The 25,256-nt window shown below is 45.3% G+C and overlaps 1 protein-coding gene across 1 annotated transcript in view; it reads left to right on the top strand.

The window, feature by feature from the left end:
- tmem132e (transmembrane protein 132E) overlaps positions 1–25,256 on the top strand; it is a gene marked incomplete at its 5' end in the record, with an annotated part of 154,192 nt that overhangs the window by 83,266 nt on the left and 45,670 nt on the right. The window contains 2 exons of the mRNA XM_083927561.1: positions 3,522–3,714; positions 18,152–18,295. Of these exons, the coding sequence (XP_083783687.1) occupies positions 3,522–3,714; positions 18,152–18,295 (337 nt within the window). The remainder of the gene's footprint in view (positions 1–3,521; positions 3,715–18,151; positions 18,296–25,256) is intronic.

Below are 25,256 nucleotides of genomic sequence, written 5' to 3'. Positions count from 1 at the left end.
AAACTTAACCGTCTCCTTTTGTTGTCTAAACTTAACCGCCACCTTTTGTCGTCTTAACTTAACCGTCACCTTTTGTCGTCTAAACTTAACCGTCACCTTTTGTCGTCTTAACTTAACCGTCACCTTTTGTCGTCTAAACTTAACCGCCATCTTTTGTCGTCTTAACTTAACCGTCACCTTTTGTCGTCTTAACTTAACCGTCACCTTTTGTCGTCTAAACTTAACCGCCATCTTTTGTTGCCTTAACTTAACCGTCACCCTCTGTCTTCTAAACTTAACCGTCTCCTTTTGTTGTCTAAACTTAACCGCCACCTTTTGTCGTCTTAACTTAACCGTCACCTTTTGTCGTCTTAACTTAACCGTCACCTTTTGTCGTCTTAACTTAACCGTCACCTTTTGTCGCCTAAACTTAACCGTCACCTTTTGTCGTCTTAACTTAACCGTCACCTTTTGTCGTCTAAACTTAACCGCCATCTTTTGTCGTCTTAACTTAACCGTCACCTTTTGTCGTCTAAACTTAACCGCCACCTTTTGTCGTCTTAACTTAACCGTCACCTTTTGTCGTCTTAACTTAACCGTCTCCTTTTGTCGTCTAAACTTAACCGTCTCCTTTTGTTGTCTAAACTTAACCGTCACCCTTTGTTGTCTAAACTTAACCGTCACCTTTTGTTGCCTAAACTTAATTAATTAAACATGTTTGTGTATGTTTCCAATATGATGGTTGAGACACTGACAGAATGATCCGGCCGTACATGGACCCAGCAGACCCTCTGGTTTTTGTTTTAACTTAAGGAAAACTTTCAAAGATAAGAAATAAATAACTGCCGCATCATGTTGACGGCTCACTAAATGGCATGTTTAATTATTTAAAACTACCCGGTCAGCATTTCATTTCTAGAAATGACTGCAGAGGCAGAACTTCCTTGTTATTCTGTCTTTTTCAGGGATTGTTTGTCAGATTACGGGACAACTCCCAGCCTGATTCAATTCAATTAAATTCAAAAAACTTTATTTGTCCCCGGGGGGCAATTCAGGGCACACAGAGCAGCAAATAACGTCAGTGCAACTATACAAAACATTTTAACCTAACACACGAATAAAGTGTAAAAGAAGAGTTAGTGTCAGGATGTTAGTGTGTTAGTACAGGTAGAATAAGTGTCAGGATGTTAGTGTGTTAGTACAGGTAGAATAAGTGTCAGGATGTTAGTGTGTTAGTACAGGTTAGAATAAGTGTCAGGATGTTAGTGTGTTAGTTCAGGTAGAATAAGTGTGTTAGTGTGTTAGTACAGGTAGAATAAGTGTCAGGATGTTAGTGTGTTAGTACAGGTAGAATAAGTGTCAGGATGTTAGTGTGTTAGTACAGGTAGAATAAGTGTCAGGATGTTAGTGTGTTAGTACAGGTAGAATAAGTGTCAGGATGTTAGTGTGTTAGTACAGGTAGAGTAAGTGTCAGGATGTGAGTGTGTTAGTACAGGTAGAATAAGAGTCAGGATGTTAGTGTGTTAGTACAGGTAGAACAAGTGTCAGGATGTTAGTGTGTTAGTACAGTAGAATAAGTGTCAGGATGTTAGTGTGTTAGTACAGGTAGAATAAGTGTGTTAGTGTGTTAGTACAGGTAGAATAAGTGTGTTAGTGTGTTAGTACAGGTAGAACAAGTGTCAGGATGTTAGTGTGTTAGTACAGGTTAGAATAAGTGTCAGGATGTTAGTGTGTTAGTACAGGTAGAACAAGTGTCAGGATGTTAGTGTGTTAGTACAGGTTAGAATAAGTGTCAGGATGTTAGTGTGTTAGTACAGGTAGAATAAGTGTCAGGATGTTAGTGTGTTAGTACAGGTAGAATAAGTGTCAGGATGTTAGTGTGTTAGTACAGGTAGAATAAGTGTCAGGATGTTAGTGTGTTAGTACAGGTAGAATAAGTGTCAGGATGTTAGTGTGTTAGTACAGGTAGAATAAGTGTCAGGATGTTAGTGTGTTAGTACAGGTAGAATAAGTGTCAGGATGTTAGTGTGTTAGTACAGGTTAGAATAAGTGTGTTAGTGTGTTAGTACAGGTAGAATAAGTGTGTTAGTGTGTTAGTACAGGTTAGAATAAGTGTCAGGATGTTAGTGTGTTAGTACAGGTAGAGTAAGTGTCAGGATGTTAGTGTGTTAGTACAGGTAGAATAAGTGTGTTAGTGTGTTAGTACAGGTTAGAATAAGTGTCAGGATGTTAGTGTGTTAGTACAGGTAGAGTAAGTGTCAGGATGTTAGTGTGTTAGTACAGGTAGAATAAGTGTGTTAGTGTGTTAGTACAGGTTAGAATAAGTGTCAGGATGTTAGTGTGTTAGTACAGGTAGAGTAAGTGTCAGGATGTTAGTGTGTTAGTACAGGTAGAATAAGTGTGTTAGTGTGTTAGTACAGGTAGAATAAGTGTCAGGATGTTAGTGTGTTAGTACAGGTAGAATAAGTGTCAGGGTGTTAGTGTGTTAGTACAGGTAGAATAAGTGTCAGGATGTTAGTGTGTTAGTACAGGTTAGAATAAGTGTCAGGATGTTAGTGTGTTAGTACAGGTAGAGTAAGTGTCAGGATGTTAGTGTGTTAGTACAGGTAGAATAAGTGTCAGGATGTTAGTGTGTTAGTACAGGTAGAATAAGTGTCAGGATGTTAGTGTGTTAGTACAGGTTAGAATAAGTGTGTTAGTGTGTTAGTACAGGTAGAATAAGTGTCAGGATGTAAGTGTGTTAGTACAGGTAGAATAAGTGTGTTAGTGTGTTAGTACAGGTTAGAACAAGTGTCAGGATGTTAGTGTGTTAGTACAGGTAGAATAAGTGTGTTAGTGTGTTAGTACAGGTTAGAACAAGTGTCAGGATGTTAGTGTGTTAGTACAGGTAGAGTAAGTGTCAGGATGTTAGTGTGTTAGTACAGGTAGAATAAGTGTCAGGATGTTAGTGTGTTAGTACAGGTAGAATAAGTGTCAGGATGTTAGTGTGTTAGTACAGGTTAGATACAGAGAACATCGTCGGCGTGAGATGTAGAAAGACATGCGTGTATCAGATGTAAGCAGACGTGAACGGGTGTATATGATGTAAACAATGTAAACATGCAGTAGACTGTTAAAACAGGTATGAACAGAACTGTAGTGCAGAAAAGATATAAGTGGACAGTGATCTGATTCAGATGAGGTCAGAGGTTGTAATGAGCAGACGTAACAGAACTATAGTGCAGTTATAGAGTATAAATATAATATATAACTATAAGCTATGTGCAGATAATAAATAATAAAGTGATAGTGGTGCATGGCAGGAAAACAGCAGTCTAAGTATATGATTTATGATATATGATTTCCATGAAACTTGGTGGACGAGTGCAGCATTGGTCAAGGAAGAGCCCTTTGAGTTTTGGAGGGGATCAGAACAATGGGGCGCATACTGTGTACAAATTACTTTCACTTCCGTTAACATTGCGCGATAGGGCATAGCCAGAGTACCAGAGTACCCTTCTACCTTTGACTCTATTGTCTGTGTTACTTTTATGGTCTGGCAGGGACGTGTTGGGCAATGTCGAGGTGATGCAGTTGGATTTCGAGATGGAGAACTTCACCAGCCTCTCTGTGACGAGAAGGATCAACTGGAACATCGACTACAAGGGGCAGAACCCGCCTCCCGATTCAGAGAAGGTGGTGACGGAGCTGACCGTGGTGCAGCGGGATATCCAGGCCATCATCCCTCTGGCCATGGTAGGTGGCAGGATAACCACATTCATATGGATATGATTATTACTAAACTCTGAGTCTTTTGAAAGATTTAAAATGATGATTATGGAGTTATGCCTTAAGCTGTTGAGAGCAGAATAGAGGATGAGCTGTCAGAATGCATAATGACATCATTTGCAGTGAATGCAGTGAGTAGATCTGGTCTCATATAATCCCTGTGAAATACTATAATACACTGTGCATTGTGTGCTTAGAGCAGCCGCACAAAAGGTTTTTATACCTGGTTGGTTTCTTGAGAGCTTAAACCTCCTTCATGAGTCGGTGGTGCTGAGAAATATTGGTCCGTCATTCAAGAGTGATGTGAAGTTATTATTATTATTATGTATGACATGTTTGTTCTGCATGTACAATGTGTTCTTACACAGCTACACAGGCCATGGAAGGATTAGTGAAAGGGCCTACAGGGCACAGGCCCGGGGGGTCAAAGGGTCAGGGGCCCAAAGGTTCAGGTGCCCAAGAGTCACAGGCTCAAAGGGTCAAGGGCTCAAGAGTCAGAGGCCCAAAGGGTCAGGGGCCCAAAGGTTCAGGTGCCCAAGAGTCACAGGCTCAGGAGTCAGAGGCCCAAAGGGTCAGGGGCCCAAAAGGTCAGGGGTCCAAAGGGTCAGGGGCCCAAGAGTCAGAGGCCCAAAGGGTCAAGGGCCCAAAGGTTCAGGTGCCCAAACAGTCTGGGGCTCAGAGGGTCAGGGGCCCAGAGGTTCAGGTGCCCAAGAGTCACAGGCTCAAAGGGTCAAGGGCTCAAGAGTCAGAGGCCCAAAGGGTCAGGGGTCCAAAGGGTCAGGCACCCAAAGGGTCAGGCGCCCAAAGGGTTAGAGGCCCAAGAGTCAGAGGTCCAAAGGGTCAAGGGCCCAAGAGTCAGAGGCCCAAAGGGTCGAGGGCCCAAGAGTCAGAGGCCCAAAGAGTCAGGCGCCCGAAGGGTCAGGCGCCCAAAGGGTCAGGGGCCCAAGAGTCAGAGGCCCAAAGGGTCAGGGGCCCAAGAGTCAGGGGGGAAAGAGTCAGAGGCCCAAAGGGTCAGGGGCCCATAGTCACAAAATGCTGCTAAAAAAACACTCAAAACAATCACACGTAGATTCAAAATGGCTGCAAACGCACACAAATCAATCACAAACGACCCACAATGACGCTTCAAAAAGAGCACGAAGAGATGCTAAATGACTGACAAAGATCTAGAAGCGTGTCAGACGGCTCAAAATAGATGCAAAACACCACAAAAAGATGATGAAACAACTAAAAAACAAATGCAAAACAATCAAAAAAAGACTCTCTTAAAGGTCTTTTATCAGTTACTTTTTAAAATCACACGAAACTTGGTGGATGTGAACTCAGCCTCCAAAACAGTCAGGGGTTCAGGTTCCATTCAAACAAAATTATGAATATAACTCCGAGCTCACAAGGCCAAATTGTTAGGGCGCCCTCCCACTGTGCCTCCGTCCCGTGCCCCATGCTTTAGGGTACTTGTCCCCCCCTCCAGGCCCGTTTGTACTCACACTACCTGGGCCTCGGAGAATGCTTCTTGCTGCCTATACGTCATCACGCCGTAACACGTCACACGCATTGATGACGTCATGGCAATGCGTGGCTTTGTTTCCAGATCTTTCCGTAGACCTCGGAGTTTTTGTGCGTCTTGTCGACTGTTTTTGAATCTTTTCATCGACCAAATCTGCAGTAAACACTCCACCTCCGCATCACACCAACGTGAACCTTTCGCCGCTATTGTTTTAAATGTCCGCGCATGGTCCCTCCTTCTTTTTTCTATGTCCCAACAGGCGCACATAAAATTACGTCAGATCCCCTCGTGCTCGTACATGTGCAAACATGCTTTACAAATGTCCACCTCTCCCAAACGGGCCGTGGCCGGCAAGCATGCTGCTCCTAGACGTCGTACGGTTGCACTCACACTGGTCAAACGAACTAGACTTTACCTGAAAAACCTGTTTTGGCGCGGTGCGGAAGGACAGTGTGAGTGCGCCCTTAGTGTTTCTTTGGTTTCATAAATAGAGCATTGGAGTCAGTGCAGTTTGTAGATGGAAAAAATATCGAGCCAGCTATTTCCGTGCTGTAAACCGTCGCTCATCATCAGAGATCTGTTTGACCTTTCCAGGTTAGTCAATCCCAGTAATGATGCCTCCATGTGTTGAAGCGCAGGAAGCGTAACAGGAACTCTCTTTGCATCAAGAATCCTCCAAAGGTCAAGTTGTCTCCATTAAAACTGTACCTTTAAATATCTTCCTATATATGTGTATATTTATATAAGTCGATATCACGTGCAGAGCATGTGACAGAATACAGACGGATTGTTTCTATAAGGAAATCTAATCAACATCTACACTCGGCCAATCCTGGAACACTCTGGTATCTATTCCTGTGTTTTAATTGGGACTCCTCTCCTTGCCTTGTAAAAGATGCAATTAGTGAGGCCAGTAAACAGATTATGGGAACAAAGAGAAATGAATCGAGCCTGAGGTGCTGAGTACCTCTGGCTACTCCTCGCCTGCCTGATTCCTCCCTCTTTGTGATCTCCACTCACCTGTTCCAGTGAAAGAAAGTGGATAAACCACGTGATATTTGCCCGTGAAAATTAACCGTGCATGGTAAATAATCGAGTAGGGTGGATGCAGGTGGTGTGTGGGAGGAGATGTCCAGCAACTGCTGAGGACGGCGCATTGCGGTGGAGATGGCGGTTTTAATGATACAACACATTTCATCACAGGTAAACTCAAAGGGCTTTACATTGAGAGACACAATGTTAACATGAGAGCAAAGCGTTGATAGACAATATTGGTTGAATATGGAGAATGAGCAGAACACCGCCATCTAGTGTCTCAAGATCGTAGTCGCAACAACAACAACAAATGACAGCATTGGGGTTGCCAGGTTCGTTGCGGAGTGTGTCAAGCGAGGAGACAGGAGGCCGGAGTCTGTGTGGGCCTGTTTCAACCCATCCAGTATTGCAGAGGAGTTACCGTTAGCCGTTAGCACAGATGGGAGTTGTGGCTTATAACAAGTCATCTCCATGCCATGTCTTTGTTCTGCTCAGTCTCTGAAGCAGCTGACTGCAATCAGGACAGCTCTTCAGCCAGGGAGAGGAGCCAATTAGTTAATGCACCTGCTTCAGTGACTGAGCAGAACAAATACATGGCATGGAGATGACATGTTGAAGCCACAATTTTCATCTCTGGCCGTTAGCGTTAGCCATTCCAGCTAAGTGCAGATGAAAGTGATGTTAGCCATTTGAGCGTGCGTTTGAATAACGCCTCTAATACTTGTTTTAAACAACACAATAAAAACAAGTATTAGAGGAGTTTGACTGACAGTTACAATAGCCGTTAGCGTTAGCCGTTAGCGTTAGCCGTTCCAGCTAAGTGCAGATGAAAGTGATGTTAGTGATCAAGGAGAAGCGTAGCCATGTGGGTGTGCGTTTGAATAGTGACTCTGGTTGTTGCCCGTCTCCGCTCACTCAGCTGCTGGGACAAATAACGCCCCCTTCACTGATGGTCAGAAGCAGCTCCAGGCACGTCCAGCTGGGAGGAGGCCTCGTGGAAGACCATGGACCAGGTGGAGAGATTAGATCTCCACACTGGCCTGGGAACACCTCAGGATCCCCCAGTTAGAGTGGTTAATGTGGCCCGGGAAAGGGAAGTTAGGGGTCCCCTGCTGGAGCTGCTGCCCCCGAGACCCGACCCCGGATAAGAGGCTGAAGATGAGATGAGATGATTCTGTAGATGTATGATTATTGCTCTTTCAGCTGCCGTTTCGAAGCGCAGCACTCATGTTAACACTAGACAGAACAGTGAGGGGGAATGGTCCTGTCATCATCTCCAATATCTTTAGTTGACAGAGAATTTCAAGGACATCAGACGTCCTCTTTGCCGCTGTAAAGGAAAAAAAGATTTGGCTACATTTGTTTTACAAAAAGAAAGGAACCGGCTAAGTTCTGCACCCCGGGAATCCTCTGACTGCTTCTAATTAGTCCGTCAAGCACCGCTGACGTTCAATGATATTAATAGTTACTTCAACACACTTCAACACCAGGTTTGAGAGCATCTCAGATCATCTCCGCCTGCTCGTTACTCCCTCGAAATTGTCTGAAGGCACAGTGAAAAGGGAAAACGGAGAGGGATTGTGAGTCCGACTGACGCCTGGAAACAACTTTCATCATCAGGCAACATTCATTGATTTACAAATCTGAGGGGGTCCTGCAGGTCGCTCACCTGTGTTCACGTTTGACAGACGAGGTTTTGATCCGTCGTTTCAGTCGTGGTGACTAATTGGATTGTAAATTATAACAAAGGGAAATGTGGACGTTCCAATTCGCCCGCCAGGAGAAAGTGACACAGTTAAACAATGGCAACAGCCCATTACACGTGATTGATGAAGTGAAAACAGCTCGTCTTATCAGCCCAGACACAACAGAGCAACTTCATCATTATGGCAGCCGGTCCAGAAGCTTAATGGGATGTTGTGTCGCAGCGAGGTTGTGTGGTGAACAATCAGAAAGTTAAGAAATGACTTCACTCACACTCCTATGATCACAGTGAATGTATAATTCATAATCATCCTGAGATGTATTAGATTGATCTATTTGTCAGTCACTTAAAGATCCGGTTGAGAAAATAATGAATTATAATAGAATAGAAACACTTTATTGATCCCCAGGGGGGACATTTGGTTTATTACCATTGAAACATTCTTGTATAGAAAAACTACATAAAGATAAATTATATATCTTGAATAGAAATTCATTCATCTTCAACCTCTTGTCCCTGTCGGGGTCTTTGGGGGGCTGGAGCCGATCCCAGCTGACATCGGGCGTGAGGCGGGGTCCACCCTGAACAGGACGCCAGTCTATCACAGGACACATAGAGACGAACAGAGACAGACAACCATTCACACCTACGGGCGATTTAGAGTCATCAATGAACCGAACACCTGCACGTCTTTGGACTGTGGGAGGAAACCGGAGAACCCGGAGAAAACCCACGCACACACGGGGAGAACATGCAAACTCCACACAGAAGGGCCCCAGCCGGGATTCAAACCAGGAACCCTCTTGCTGTGAGGCGACAGTGCTATGCATACATATGTAGATTCTGCTGCAATAAATACCAACTTGTACATGTAAATCCAAGCAAGAGCAATAAAAACATGTGCAAGTATGTTACTTTAGTAAGAAGCAGGAAACAGAATTGAATTAGTTAAATAATTTTGTTACATACTGTAGAAGGCGACACGGTGGGGTGGTGGTTAGCACTGTTACTTTGTAGCAGCCAATAGCGTTGGGCGTTGCTGGTTGCCAGAGTTGTCTGTTGTTGGGTGCAGCTACTGTCTGCTGGGTGAAATGGAGTTAGCCAATCGTGCAGCTGCTTCGGAGCCTCAGTGAAGGGGGCGTTCTTTGTCCCAGCAGCTGAGTGAGCGGAGACGGGCAACAACCAGAGTCACTATAGGCCGAGCATTCACTCCATGGACTGAGAGAAAGGAGAGGAACGCCATTCAAACGCACGCTCACATGGCTACGCTTCTCCTTGATGCTAACATCACTTTCATCTGCACTTAGCTTGAACGGCTAATGCTAACGGCTAACGCTAACTGTCAGTCAAACTCCTCTAATACTTGTTTTTATGGTGTGATTTTCTGGAGGGGACGGGTTCAAACAGACTCAAACAGACTCCGGTCTCCTGGAGCTACTGTGCCGGGTCTGACCAACCTGGCAACCCGACTGCTGGACTTATTTTTTGTTGTTGCGACGACGATCTTGAGACACTAGATGGCGGTGTTCTGCTCCATCTCCACATTCAACCTTTAACTTGAGTTCTCCAACGTTTTTAAATACACAATGTCTTAAAATGGAAATGAACCTTTGTGCAGAGTAACATAAATGCAGTAACCGCAGTATAATGTCGGTAAACTAGGGTATTGCATTATAGAACACAATAATACTAAACGGTTACATACATATATCATGAATAAATGATAATTATGAATAAAGCAGCTGACTGGGGAGTCAGTTAGAGCCTTCTTCTGCATATAAAATCCATCTCTGTTCACACTGGTGTTGGTTTGCCTTTTGTTTATCACTCGCTGGAGTTCATCTTGACATCACATCAGTTAATAACTAACTCTCCAAATGTTTGTTTTCCAAATTGAAAGGGTGGATTTGTGTTATTGAAAATAATGACAGTGGTGCTTTTGTGCTTTCCGCGCTTGCGTTTGTTGTTGCTGCAATTAGGATTAACCTCTCCCTGCATATTGCGCTTTGAACAGCCCCCGAGGCTATTTTAGTGTGATGTGATTGATCGTTAAATGAAAGAACGGTAATAACTCCTGTTGAGGCTTTTAAAGTTGAGCTGTCAGTCTGTATTTGCTGCACCAGCTTATCCAAGCTCATCTCAAGAATATAATGCAGCCCTGGAGTACAAAAGTAATAATTTTATGTCTAACATAAGACAGAATGTAATATGTACAGTAATTAACAGACATGATATGGACACAGAGTTTTCATAACCCAACCAATCTGTCTGAAGGGCTTTTTATGAGCATGTCTGTGCTCTTCAGGTCAAGGAAGTGAAGCATTTCAAACGGAGATCTCATCTCATCTCATCTCGTCGCGGGGGCAGCAGCTCCAGCAGGGGACCCCAAACTTCCCTTTCCCGCGCCACATTAACCAGCTCTAACTGGGGGATCCTGAGGCGTTCCCAGGCCAGTGTGGAGATCTAATCTCTCCACCTGGTCCTGGGTCTTCCCCGAGGCCTCCTCCCAGCTGGACGTGCCTGGAACACCTCCCTAGGGAGGCGCCCAGGGTTCATCCTTACTAGATGATCCTGAACCACCTCAACTGGCTCCTTTCAACGCAAAGGAGCAGCGGCTCTACTCCGAGTTCCTCACAGATGCTTCTCCCCCTCTCTCTAAGGGAGACTCCAGCCCCCCTCTTGAGAAAACACATTTTTTTGCCGCTTTTACCCGCGATCTCTTTCTTTGGGTCCTGACCCAGCTTTCATGACCACAGGTGAGGGTAGGAACCAGGACTGAGCGGTAGATCCAGAGCTTTGCCTTCCTCAGCTCTCTGTTCGTCACAACGGTGCGGTAGAGCGACTGCAGCTCCGCCCCCGCTGCTCCGATTCTCCGGCCAAACTCACGCTCCATCGTCCCCTCACTCGTGAACATGATCCCGAGGTACTTGAACTCCTTCACTTGGGGTCAGGACTCATTCCCTACCTGGAGTAAGCAATCCACCGGATCAAACAGAAATGCATCTGGAAAATGACTTCTCCTCCCGTTGGACATCCTTTGACTTATTTTACCGTCATTTTAAGGTTAGTGGCGAATGCAAACTATCCAGTTCTTTTCAGCTGGTGCCATACGCCCACTGACAGCTCATAGAACAGATCAGCACTTTCAGAAACTGCAAATATGAAGAGGTGGGAGGTGGTTCTTTCTCCGAAATACAAAACAGGATGCATTTTGTGCAACAAAGCAACAGAGATGAAGGTCTGGGATGCACCCCTATAGTTACTTTTGACTGGGGAACACATAAAGGAGAAAAACAGAAGAAGAGCTTGTAAATCGACAGTAAAGAGGATGAAGAAGAGGGGTTTTATGGTTGGCAGACCACAGATTGTGGGCCGACAGTTGACCTGCCGCAGATAAGGGGAGGGAAAAGAAAGACAAGGGTTGAATTACCAGTGAATTTACAATGTGTAAGGAGAAACACTCAGGATGGTGAGGTTAAATCAACCCTGGGGCTTGTCCCACAGCTTAAGCCACTGTTAACACAAAGGGACCAAAGCCCTCCTTCCCAGACAATTCTTACGACTTTGAGAGAGCTGAAGAGGCAACATACAGGAAGGACGATGCAGAGCAGGGGGTGGCGGCTCTGCCAGATTCCCCAACTCCATCAGCTGCTCCGTGCCACAGTAGCTACCAGATGTTAAATAAAAAATGATGTTTTCTGTTGCCCGAACCCCACAGCTTGAAGTCACGCACCACATCGTTACATGCATATCTTTGTGCGTTTGTAAAAACACTCGTCTGGCAAAAATGTGTTGTTTACATTATTTAGATGGAAGAAGCTCAACTGTGCATTTAAGCCTCGCACGCTTGTTAAACTAAAACCCTGATTCCAACCGTTCTCCGCAGTAATGGATTCAATGTAATGGGAAGGCAATAACCACGAGCAAATAGCTATTTGTTAACTGTAAACACAGTTAAGACAAAAGAAGAATCATTTTTTGGTCTAATAAACCTTGCTAATGCGTATACAGACGACTGCGATTACACTCACCACACCGTCCTCGTTCACTGTTCATATATTTACCTATCAAAACGAACGCACTGTAATTCTTGTGTAATCAACGTAGGGAGGAGGGTCGGGGTGGCGGATGGGTCCCAAAACAAACAAGACTTTCACCCTGTTCATAGCCTCCTGAGTCCATCCTGATCTCTGAGCTCCGTTGTATTTTACTCTCAGATCAGTCTGGTAACGTGCGGCGGAGAAAATTGGAGTCATTTGCCAAGAGAACGAACCAATCAGCGTTGGTTTTGAGGCAGATTTAAGGTTGTCGCAACGAGAAGTGACTGATTAGTGTAAACAACATGGTGGCTTCCAAGGATGAGATGACCAGAATGAACTAAGCGAACTCACAGGGAGAGTGGAAAGGGAGGGAGGGAGAACAGTGCCGCTTCATCACCGTTACATCATTGCACCAGCCAGTGTTGATGTTGAAACAAATACCTCCCCACTTTGTTTTGCCTGAGAGCCGCGTGTCACGGTCCGTGCGGTTAAGGTAGAATCCATCCAGCTGCAGAGCGGAGTCTTGGATGTTCCCGCATAGCCATGTCTCCGTGAAGCACAGAACAGAGGATGAATAAAAGTCCTTATTTTCTCCTCAAAAGAAGCTGGAGTTCGTCCATTTTATTGCCCAGTGAGCGGACGTTTGAGAGAAATACTCCGGGTAGCTTGAGCGCACCGGCTCGTTTCCCCCTGCGCTGGCATGAGGCCACAGAGGTGAACGCACCTTTGGCCAGAATATCCATTAAAATAGACGGGGATGCAACAAACCCCCTGGGATTATTCCCCTAATGTTTATGAGCTCCTCTCTGGTGAGAGTGAGCTGGGAAGTAGAGCAAAAAACGGCCATCTGTACGGCCGTTTGGAGACTTACAACAAACAATCACAGACGTATGCATAAATTCCAGGGGTGAACACACCTGCTAACGTCAGAAGCAGCACCTTGTTTTTTCCCCAGTATACATTGCATATGACTCGTTCTGAACTGTCTCTGAATCGTGTCTGAACCTTCAGTGCAGCGTTCCACTCGTCAGACAAGGAGAAGTCCTCAAAGCAATTTCAGTCAAAAGCAACTGGACTTGGTTGTTTGTCTAGGAAGACGTTTCACCTCTCATCCAAGAGGCTTCATCAGTTCATGTACGCATCTGACCAGGCTGGGACTGGACCAGGACCAGGAACAGGCTGGGACTGGTAGAAGGACAAGGATAGTGCGTGTGCTGCTTAACCCTCCTGCGGCAACACGCGCAACTGGTTTCCAAAGTGTTTTAGGAGACAGGCGTTCCTTACAAAGTCTCCCAAATAGAAACAACATATACAGGAAAATGTGTTGATGTTTCAATAATCTGCTTTTATGTGTGCAGTGTTTGGCTGGACAGACAACAAGCGAGCAGTGCGTGCACGGCTTAACCGGATCTTGTGCCAACCTGCGCAGCTGGTAATCGAAGTGTTTTAGCAGACGTTTGGTGCAAAGTCTGAGACTTTCACACCAGCAGTGTGATAAGAAGTACTGGAGTGATAAGAAGTCCTGGTGATGCTTGATAAGTAGACTATAGTAAATAATGAAGTGTATTTTTTGGCGCGCTATTGGTCATATTGATAGTACAGGCATGAAAATCCAAACTACTTTCACCCCTGCTCATCACAAAAAGGTGCCTGATCATATTCTTCTCCAACGAAACTGTCGTGTTAAAATGGATCCAATGCAGCCAAAGGAAACCCATTTAGTTAAGTATAAACTGCAACACTTTTGTACGTATCTAATCACAGTTTTGTTGCTTCATTGAGAACATAATTAAGTGAAATGATAGCTCTGCGCCATGATGACTGATTTTTGTTCCAAGCAGAATTCAGGTAAGCATAATTAGTGCTCCCAAAGTAGCGAACATGTAATTGTAAAGTGTCTTGTGTAGTGTTATGCCTACCAGTTGCCAAAACAGCAAGTATGGCTTAGGGATGATGTCTTTCAATTAGGATATCCCCCCAGAGGCCAGCCAATTACCGTCAAAGGTCTACTGTGCTTTGCTTTCCGTAAATTGGAATTGTTTCATAAACGCCAACAAATAAAGGCAAAGCTGCTCTGCCTTGTATTTAGTAACAACAACAAAACACATATTTTGCTTTATAGTTGCAATAAAAGACACAAAGTTAGATAGATTTGATCATAGGGTTCAGTCAGAATAAATTAATTTGCAGCCAAAAAATGTGATTGGCATCAAGATGCACTGATGTTTCAAAGGATTCACAAAGTATAGATTATTAGACATGAAGGTAGAAAGTGGCCTTGTGATGCTCTGATTAGACGAACTGACAGAAGCTCTGTTGGAGTTATGATAGAAGTTTAAAAAGCTTCAAAAAGTCACATTTTCATCTCCAGAACATGCCGTATGAAGTTTAATGTTTCAGACTTCTGTGCTGAAGTGTTTTAAGTAACATTGCCAAACCCAGATACACAAAAACTGACGATTTAGATCATTATTAACTGAAAGTACGTCTTCCAATAACTTTAGAAATGTCATCTTCCCAAATATTTACGCGTGGCTTTGTTTCCAAATCGTTCCGTAGACCTCTGAGTTTTTGTGCGTCTTGTCGACTGTTTTTGAATCTTTTCATCGACCAAATCTGCAGTAAACACTCCACCTCCGCATCACACCAACGTGAACCTTTTGCCGCCATTGTTGTTGTTATTAAATGTCCGCGCATGGTCCCTCCTTCTTTTTTCCATGTCCGAACAGGCGCACAGGAAATGACCTCAGAACCGCCGTAGGCCTCGTGCTCGTGCTCGTACACGTGCGCACGCTCGTGCTCGTACACGTGCAAACGTGCTTTACAAAAGCCCACCTCTCCCAAACAGGCCATGGACAGCCAGCGTGCCACTGCTAGGCGCGGTACGGTTGCACTCACATTGGTCAAACGCACTAGACTTTACCCGAAAAACCTGTTTGGACACGGTACGGAAGGACAGTGTGAGTGCGCCCTTAGAAAATCCTGTAGAAGAAGCGTGCAATTAAAAAATACTGTGGAGCGAATGGTAAATGACTTTACTGGTAATTGCCTCAGTTAGTACCAATTATACTGATAAAGATGTTTGACTTTACACTTACCTGGTAAAACAAAATGACTGAAAATGTTTCAGATTGTATCTTCAGATCATCCCTACGTCTTTGCACCTCAGGGCTGTCATGTCACTGTCAGAGGTAAAGAGCCGTGCCTAAGGACACTTCCGCATTGACTAACTTTTTTTCATATGCTCGAGGCTGCACAGATTAGATGTCAAGACAAAGCTGTGTATAATATTCCCTCGATAAGTCCGGGCTTTGCAGTTGAGCGGGAACCCGTGAAACACTGGTGGGCGGAAGTTAGTCCCATACTTCATGCTCTACACAATTATTAAGACTTAAAGATAAGGGTCAGGCAGGAATTTAAATATGTCATTTTTGATTTGAGGAAATTTGCATGATCTCGGTGTCTCTCCTGGGCGACTCGTACACCACAAATGAGATAACTTGTTACCCCCTTGCAGCTTACGATTGGCAAATAAATAAAGAATTGATTAAAAACTTCAGCTGAAGGCTTGGTGTGTGTTTTAATTGGCTGTTAGCATTCTATTGCATCCAAATAAAAACACAGATGGGACGACAATGCTGGCCTTGTTTGTCAGAATGCGAGGATTATATCAGTGCGCACAACTAACTGGATTCATCCCCATTTGATCCTGTTTTATATTCAAGAAGTTTTAACTGGATTAAAAAACAGGGTGTCAATACAACAGACAAACTTTAGCATCATTGGATAAGACGTAAGTGTAAGGGACCAGTCGCATTATGCACAGAAGAAGAAAAGAATAGAAAAATAATAATATGAGCCAAAAAATCATAATGGAGGTGTAAACCTGTGAATGTTCTCATGTGTCCAGGTCGTCGCTATCCTCAAAGCAATTTCAGTCAAAAGCAACTGGACTTGGTTATTTGTCTAGGAAGACGTTTCACCTCTCATCCAAGAGGCTTCATCAGTTCATGTACGCATCTGACCAGGACCAGGACCAGGACTAGGACCAGGACCAGGCTGGGACTGGACCAACTAACTGGTGGGGAGATCCAGGTATTTAACCTCTCACAAGGCCAATGATGTCACTGAAACCCTTCGTGCTCCAAGTGCCCACGACCGACGTTAGAGTGGCAGTCGTTGGTGGGATGGCCCAACACAGGAGAGCTCACTCCTCAGGCCTGGACTCTGCTGCCCACTCACACCTCAAGGAGAAAGCCCACTCCTTTGATGACAACAATGTCCACATCCTGGACAAAGAGGACAGATGGTTTGAAAGAGGAGGAAAAGAAGCATCTATGTAAAAGTAGAGAAACCATCACTAACCAGAGGAGGAGGTCTGAGACACCACTTCTCTCCAGTTTACAATGCTGCCCTTTCATCCCTTCATTCAACAATCTAACCTCAAAGAACAACTGTTCACAAATGGCCTCCTGTGACTCCAACGACTGTCATTAAGACTCAATAGAGCACTAACAAAGTCAAAACCAACATACCATCAACAGCTGGACCAGGATCAGGACCGGTACCAGGCTGGGACTTGACCAGCACTAACGAAGTCCAGACCTACTTCCACCAACGACTGCCACTCTCACGACGGTCGTTGGCACTTGGAGAACAAAGGGTTCCAGTGACATCATCGGCCTTGTGAGAGGTTAAATACCTGGATCTCCACACCAGATAGTTGGACCAGTCCCAGCCTGGTCCTGGTTCTGGTCCAGTCCCAGCCTGGTCCTGGTCCTGGTCCAGTCCCAGCCTGGTCCTGGTCCTGGTCCAGTCCCCGCCTGGTCAGATGCGTACATGAACTGATGAAGCCTCTTGGATGAGAGGTGAAACGTCTTCCTAGACAAATAACCAAGTCCAGTTGCTTTTGACTGAAATTGCTTTGGGGATAACGGAGGTGTGTTAAACATAAATGCCAACTGAATTTTGTAAATGCTGGAAACATTTCCTGTTGCGTTTTCAGGAGTCATTATGGACATTTTTTTGAAGAGAGGCATAGTCCTGCTGTGACAAACATCCATTTCTTCAAACATCCAAGTCAAATTACCATTAACATATTCATCAAAGTAGCAGAGTGGGTAGTTGCATCAGACCCTGTGAGTGGGTCCAGTGAATGTCATGTATTTTATATGGCTCAATGCTGGGATTCACCTTGTGGGATCACATTAAAAATGTATTTCTTAGAATGATTAAGGTTCTCATTCTCATTTAGTTACTCACAGACTTTAGATTGGAAGAGCAGCTTGTAGTACTGGAAATGAAAATGCAATCCAATGCAAGATGCCTTTGTGAAATGAGTTCTGATCCACCACTGAGAGCCTCACCTGTGAAGTGCAGGAGTCCTGGTGGTAATGCTCTTAGGGCGCACTCACACTGTCCTTCTGCACCGTGCCCCCGTGCTTTAGGGTACTTGTCCCCCTCCCTCTCCCCCCGCGCCCCAGGCCCATTTGTACTCGCACTGCCTGGGCCTCGCGCAAATGCTTCTTGCTGTCCATACGTCATCACGCCGTAACACGTCACACGCATTGATTGACGTCATTGCGATGCGTCACTTTGTTTACAAATCTTTCCGTAGACCTCTGAGTTTTGAATCTTTTCATCGACCAAATCTGCAGTAAACACTCCACCTCCGCATCACACCAACGTCAACCTTTCGCCGCCATTGTTGTTGTTAAATGTCCGCGCATGGTCCATCGTTCTATTTTCTATGTCCGAACAGGCGCACATAAAGGATGTCAGAACCGCCGTAGGCCTCGTGCTCGTGCTCGTACACGTACACGTGTGCACGCTCATGCTCGTACATGTGCAAACGGGCTCTACAAAAGCCCACCTCACTCAGGCGGGCTGTGGACGGCCCGCTATCCGCAGTTATGCGCGGAGGGGTTGCACTCACACTGGTCAAACACACTAGGCTTTAGCTGAAAAAACGGTTTTGGCCCAGTGTGGAAGGACAGTGTGAGTGCCCCCTTAAAGGTGGACATAACACCTTGGAACAGTAACACTGATGGAATAGGAACATCACTATCTGCCTCCCACTGTGTATGAATACCAAGTCTTTTTTCTCTCTCTCCGCAGGACACCGAGATTATCAACACGGCCATTCTGACGGGACGCACCGTGGCCATTCCTGTCAAAATGGTCTCCATAGAGATGACTGGAGCAGTCACTGATGTCTCAGCCTTTGTGCAGTGCAAGTCCTCCAATGAAGACATCGTTAAGGTACAGTAAACCTGATTTGCTCAATCTCTGCGTCTGGGAGAAGATGTCAATTTTGTAAATGTAATCCCTTTACTCCTCTACTAATACTGCAGAGTGGCCCAGCACCGCAGTCACAACCTCAGGAAAAGCATAAAAACTTCATTTTGAGCGCCTCCATATGTACTCATGATTTGATTATTCCCCTTATGCCTCAGATAAAATCAATGGATGTTCATAAAACTCTACATATAAATCAATATGGTTGAGGGAGCAGTAGAAGCTCCGTTATATGCTTTTTGAAGCACTGTAGTGACCGCCTGTGAAGGTGACACCGCGTTCACAGAGTTCTGCCCACCTGATGTGCTGCAGAGCAAAGCTTAGCATCTTCTGTCGTCATTTAAGTGTGATCCAGCCAGATATTAGGGGCCCAGGGGCGGCTGTGGCTTAGTGGAAGAGTGGGTCGTCCTCCATTCGAGAGATTTGCGTTTCGAACCCCACCACCCCCGGGCTGCATGTCGAAGTGTCCTTGGGCAAGACACTGAACCCCGAATTGCTCCTTGTGCTGCGCATGGGTGTGTAAATGTGGTGTGAATGGTTAGATTAGATGGTCTGTAGATGTCCACCGCCATCAGTGTGAATGTGACAAACACTGTGAAAGCACCTTGAGTAATCAGAAGACTAGAAAGGCGCTTTATAAGTACAAGTCCATTTACCATTTACCATTTTACACACGACCCAGGTCCAAGGGAACCATCGCTGCTCGGGCTCACTGGGGAATCCAAGCTGAGAGTACGATATCAAGTATCACGTCTGATGATTCAATACATTAAAGAGGGATCACAACAACTTGCGCAGCACATCAGAAGCTGTGATTATGCCGTTATTCTTCCTTCCAGTCTATTACAATCCTAATATATTGCACTTTGGGCAGATTGCATAATCCTATGGGCAATACAGTGAAGTGTTGCGATGCCATTGTGCACTGTTGATCGTATTAGAAGTGATTGTGTTAGGGGGGATGTGACCTTAGATGACTTAAACGGGGTCTAATGTATGTCATTATGTTAAAATAGGAAACAGTAGATTGCCTCATTGCTCCTCTAAGATTCCCCCTGATGCAACTTCTTATAATATCACCAATATAATAACCTTTCCTTAAAAAGCAATTTCAGAAAGCAGGGCTACAAGAAGACATTACAACAATAAAGAGGTGACATGAAAGAGAAAAGGTTTGCAGAATGCAGGCGACACGGTCTTCCTGATCAGATAAAGGAAATGTTATTAAGCCTTAACAGACATTTTGTACCATGGATCACTTTTAAACCAAAGGGGAGTGTCCGTATATTTGAAACCTGGACCATATTTTCCCATGTATCGATGTGTAAGTGACTGATTGGTCCAGTCCTCCACTGATGGGCTCAGGTTGTTATCACAAGTATCTGACTGGATTAATGAAAGATGGAGGTCCCGTTCTCCTGCCATGCTTTGGGGTATGGTGTAGCTACTGATGCAGGTCATCACAGTCACTTTAGCTCATAGCATTAGCTTAGCATTAACAAGTGTCTCAGCATGTTTCTGTAGTAAAATGGTCTTTGGTAGGAGGTTTTCTCCTCTTTGTCCTGCAGTAGAGTCCCGGTCAAACTGCAGGACCGATCGTCTGAAGGTGCAGTGGATCTTGAGTTATTAGGATCCATCGGCGTCATCCCTATGTTCCCCGGTTGAGTAAGCCTCTGCCTTCGCTGATTTAATTCAGCATTTCGTTAGGGTTAGGGTCAGGGTCAAGGTTAGGGTTAGGGGTTAGGGTCAGGGTCAGGGTTAGAGGTTAGAGTTAGAGGTTAGTGTTAGAGGTTAGGGGTTAGGGTTAGAGGTTAGGGTTAGGGGTTAGAGGTTAGGGGGTTAGGGTCAGGGTTAGAGGTTAGTGTTAGAGGTTAGGGTCAGGGTTAGAGGTTAGGGTTAGGGTCAGGGTTAGTGGGTAGTGTCAGGGTCAGGGTTAGAGGTTAGGGGTCAGGGTCAGGGTTAGGGTCAGGGTCAGGGTTAGGGTCAGGGTTAAGTTTAGCGTGAAACGAATGCCCAAGATTGGTACCACAGAGAGCACAGGCACAAGGGGACTTTCTGTGTCATAAAAACACTTTGAAAACCTCCTTTAAAGGACCCGGGTTGGTTATTAAAGGTTTAAATGATGGTTAAAAATGTAAATTTAGGTTTAAAAAGAGTTTAAGGGGGCCACTGGCCAGAGAAGTCAATTGGGAGATGGTTTAGTTATTAAAATCCCCTCCTCCCTGCACCATTGCTGCCTCCGTGTGTGAGTTATCATGAAGGAGTTCAAGTACCTCGGGATCATGTTCACGAGTGAGGGGACGATGGAGCGTGAGTTTGGCCGGAGAATCGGAGAAGCGGGGGCGGAGCTGCAGTCGCTCTACCGCACCGTTGTGACCAAAAGAGAGCTGAGGAAGGCAAAGCTCTGGATCTACCGCTCAGTCCTGGTTCCTACCCTCACCTGTGGTCATGAAAGCTGGGTCAGGACCCAAAGAACCAGGTCGCAGGTACAAGCGTCTGAAATGTGTTTCCTCAGGAGGGGGGCTGGAGTCTCCCTTAGAGAGAGGGGGAGAAGTTCAGCATCCGTGAGGAACTCGGAGTAGAGCCGCTGCTCCTTTGCGTTGAAAGGAGCCAGTTGAGGTGGTTCAGGATCATCTGGTAAGGATGAACCCTGGGCGCCTCCCTAGGGAGGTGTTCCAGGCCCGTCCAGCTGGGAGGAGGCCTCGGGGAAGACCCAGGACCAGGTGGAGAGATTAGATCTCCACACTGGCCTGGGAACGCCTCAGGATCCCCCAGTTAGAGCTGGTTAATGTGGCCCGGGAAAGGGAAGTTTGGGGTCCCCTGCTAAAGCTGCTGCCCCCGCAACCCGACCCCGGATAAGTGGCTGAAGATGAGATGAGATGAGATGAGATGAATCCAGTTGTCGAAAAGCCTTTTGTTCATTTAATAGTTATTCTATTGTTACATCAGTAAGACTGATGAAACCCCATCCAGACGTTTAGCAGCTCCTCACGTTCAGGTGAGGCAGGTTTGATCGCTGCTTTTACAGACTGAGTCACACACTGACTTCAATCATGTCCGTTGTTTGCAGAGAGCATCTGTTCGTATTAAAAAAGCCCAGTATCTGTCCAATATGTGTTCATTTTGATATACTGGACTAACCCTGACTGTGTGCTTGTGCACAAATTGGTCTGAATGAATAGATTCTGATTCCAGAGGGAAAACAAATACCCAGTAAAACTCACTGCAGAGTTTCTTTTATAGATGTCTTTTTCTTATTATTTTGAGGTTAACGTTGTTGCACTTGCGGTGTATTTGCATTGTGCTGTCAAAAACGAACACGCGCGGCATTGGGACGGCCGGCCTCAGCATGTCGCTTCTCATTTTTCATTAGCCATTAAAGACAAGTCGCTGGGCCATGTGATATGGAGCGGGCTTGCTCCAGCGCCCCTGCCATTGAACGTTCAAGGCTAATTTAAATGAGCTCTCTCTTCAGGCCGAGGAAATACACGAGTCATGACAATTCAATAAAATGTCCCCAAGAACACAGGAGTTAAATATTCACAGCGAGACGAGCGAAGGCCCTCATACCACACACATCACTGTCACGCCAAAAGACACACCGATCTATTCTAATCACATTGTCTTCTTTTAGTCGCTGCATGCCGGTTGTTGTGTTTTCTTATTTTGAGCAAGATGGAAAATACATTCACCACAAAGCTTTCCAGTACCGCGTCACATCTCCCGCTAGCCTCGGGACTCGAGACTGCGACTCCAACAGCATCGAAACTAAAATGATTTTAAAGGCTTCCTCCCTGAGTAAAGCTTTATTTAAAGCTCGCTCATTTGGATATTTGCCAACCCGCAGACTGTTAGATATATTTTTCCTTTTCCAACTTGGAGAGTAAAAATAGGTGAGAGGCTGTCATCTTTCTATTTACTGGAACTTTTATTTATTTATTTTTGATGTTTCTTCTTTGGAAGTCACTAAGCCTCAGTGTGCATCAAGAGCCCATGGCAGATAAGCCAAACCCGTATGTGCACAGTGTGTGTACGTGTGCAGCAGACTTTATTAAGGCACCCTAGTTGTACAAGCTATGAAAGGATATAGAGAAAAAAGGTTGTGAGTGTGTCAGGGGGTAGGTGGACTTGCTGGCCATCACAAGCAACGCGGACTAACCCCCGGCTCCCACTCATCATCCTCTCCCCTGGCTTTGTGACTCATATAAGTCATCTGAAGGCGAAGATAAGCCCTTGTGTCTGTACATCCCATCTCATGCCTGTGGTCATCCTGCACACACGCTACATCTGACTGAAGGCTCCTTCCTCCTCGCCACACTTGCATATTATTCTGACACATTTACCTCCAACGCTCGTCTCTAAAATATGAGAACTAAGTTGGTTACATCAGGGGACGGGTCTTTGTTTGAGTGCTTAAACGTCTTTTGCAGCTCAGGAAGCGATTTCTTAATGACTGCTTGACATTGCAGCACACTAATTGTGCAGGAGATGCAAGAATGTCGTTACTGATATCAAGAGTTGGATGAGATGCCTCGTAGAAAATGCACGTCCCTAATTTGAGAGGGTTGCTTCAGGAGAGGAATGTAAAAAAAAACCTCTAGTGTTGTACTAGTGTCAGACATAAACAGAAGGAAAACACATTTTTGAGTGGAGGAGGACTTTAATGCCACAGCATACAATGATATTTTTGGCAATAGTGTGTTTCCAACTCTGTGGCAACATTTTGGGGAAGGCTCTGTCCTGTCTGGGCGTTAAAATGCCACTGTGCACAAATCCAGGTCCATAAAGAAATAGCACTCCCCGTCTGGTGTGGAAGAAGTTGACAGGCTCACACAGAGCACTTGGCGACACGGTGGAGCGGTGGTTAGTACTGTCGGCTCACAGCAAGAGGGTGCCCTTCTGTGTGGAGTTTCATGTTCTCCCCGTGTCTGCGTGGGTTTTCTCCGGGTTCTCCGGTTTGTTGTTCGTCTCTATGTGATAGACTGGCGTCCTGTCCAGGGTGTACCCCGCCTCGCGCCCGGTGTCAGCTGGGATCGGCTCCAGCCCCCCGCGACCCCGACAGGGACAAGAAGATGAATGAATGGATGAATGACACAGAGCACTGGGCAACTCACCTCAACTTTAAAACCTTCCAGATGAACTGGAACGCCAAATGTTAGCGAAGCCTTATCAGCCGACATCAGTGGCCGACCTCACCGATGGCGGAACGGGAACCAATCCCTGCAGCCAGGTTACCACCAGATCGACTTTCATATCAGCATATTAATGCTTTTGGTTATGGAATGGAGATGCAATTACATAGGGGTGTAATTTCAGGTGTCCACATACATCTGGCCATAAAGTAGTGTTGGTTGATATGTTCAAGTCTCCCAGCTTGCTCAGGAGTGTGTGAAACTGTCAAGGAAAGAAATGTTTCCTTAGTGAACAGAAAAACACCAACGTACACCTTCTAAATTCAAGTTTCCCTCTTTCACCGAACTAAGACGTGAGTTAATGACCTAGTTGACGATGGAGCGTGAGTTTGGCCGGAGAATCGGAGCAGCGGGGGCGGTGTTGCAGTCGCTCTACCGCACCGTTGTGACGAAAAGAGAGCTGAGGAAGGCAAAGCTCTGGATCTACCGGTCAATCTCGGTTCCTACCCTCCCCTGTGGTCATGAAAGCTGGCTCAGGACCCAAAGAACCAGGTCCAGGTCAGGACCCAAAGAACCAGTACGCGGATACAAGCAGCCGCAAATGGCCAAACGACCCCGGATAAGCGGTTGAAGATGAGACGAGATGAGATAAATGTTAATGTGGAGCCTGATGCCTTCACTCACATGGACAGGTTTACGCTTCATGCATTCAACAGTAGGATTGCATCAGTATCAGGTATCGGTATCTGATTGGATCAGAAAAACTGGATCGATGCGTCTCTAGGTTCGTTTTTACTTCCATCAAACAGTGGAGGTGACTGTATCTACCTGAATGGCTAGATACCAGCAGAGGTACATTTTAAATACCATATATAAACTCTCTTTAAAGTGAACAGATCACTGCTTTGTATTCAAAGTCCCAGCTTTCTAGAACAACAGCTCATTTTCACCCCCGACATCATTAATCCTACCAACAACAGGCTAATGGGGGCTGGCTCATTTAGCTAACAGAGCTAAATGGACTCATTGGTTGCACTGCTCTTGAAGCCAGCACACATCCATCACATGGGGAGAAGCTTCATAACGGCTCCAAGACACCGTCCCAGTAATTCGAGCCATATGTCAGCTTTCATTCAGCGTTCATTTAATACATACGTTTTCCTCCTCAATGGAAACTCCATTTGGCAGAATGTTGTGGCAGTTAATTGAGCGGGTTTTATTTAAATGTGAAAATAAAATCTGTTTCTTTTGGAAACACACGCAAGGGAGCATGATATTGCGAATGACATCGAGACGAGTCCATTTTTCTCCTCCATCCAATCACTCGTCTTCCTGTACTCGTCCGTCTGAGACACTTCAAAGAAATCAGAGTGTGGGAGCAACACTTGAACAAAGGGTGCGTTTTTTTTTGTTATTCAGCCAGTGTATTTCAGCTTTCAGGCAGTTTACGTCTCACCACCTCAAGGATAATCGCAGCTGCCATGGAAAATATTTAACAATCGTTTGTCTTTTTGTTTTTTGGGGGGTTTTCTTTGGGGGGGGGGGCTCCAAGCAAACAAAACCCTCTGCTGGAGCCCTATTGTTTTTGTTCTTGTTATTCTTTCTTCATCTTTATTGTTTTTGTGTTTCTTATCATGTGATTTGTCCACACAATGCTAGATATCTGTCTGTATGGGTGAGGGGCCAGACATATCTGCCCGAAGTCACCTTCTCTGGGGAAACAACGGTCCAGGGTTCGAATCCCCCATCATTGCCTTCATGTATAGTTTATTCTTTTCCTTTTACCATCTTTT

The sequence above is a fragment of the Echiichthys vipera genome, assembly GCF_963691815.1.
Source record: "Echiichthys vipera genome assembly, chromosome: 14".
Lineage (NCBI taxonomy): Eukaryota > Metazoa > Chordata > Actinopteri > Perciformes > Trachinidae > Echiichthys > Echiichthys vipera.
Note: the sequence above shows the minus strand (reverse complement) of the source record. Positions and strands in the feature narration are given on the sequence as shown.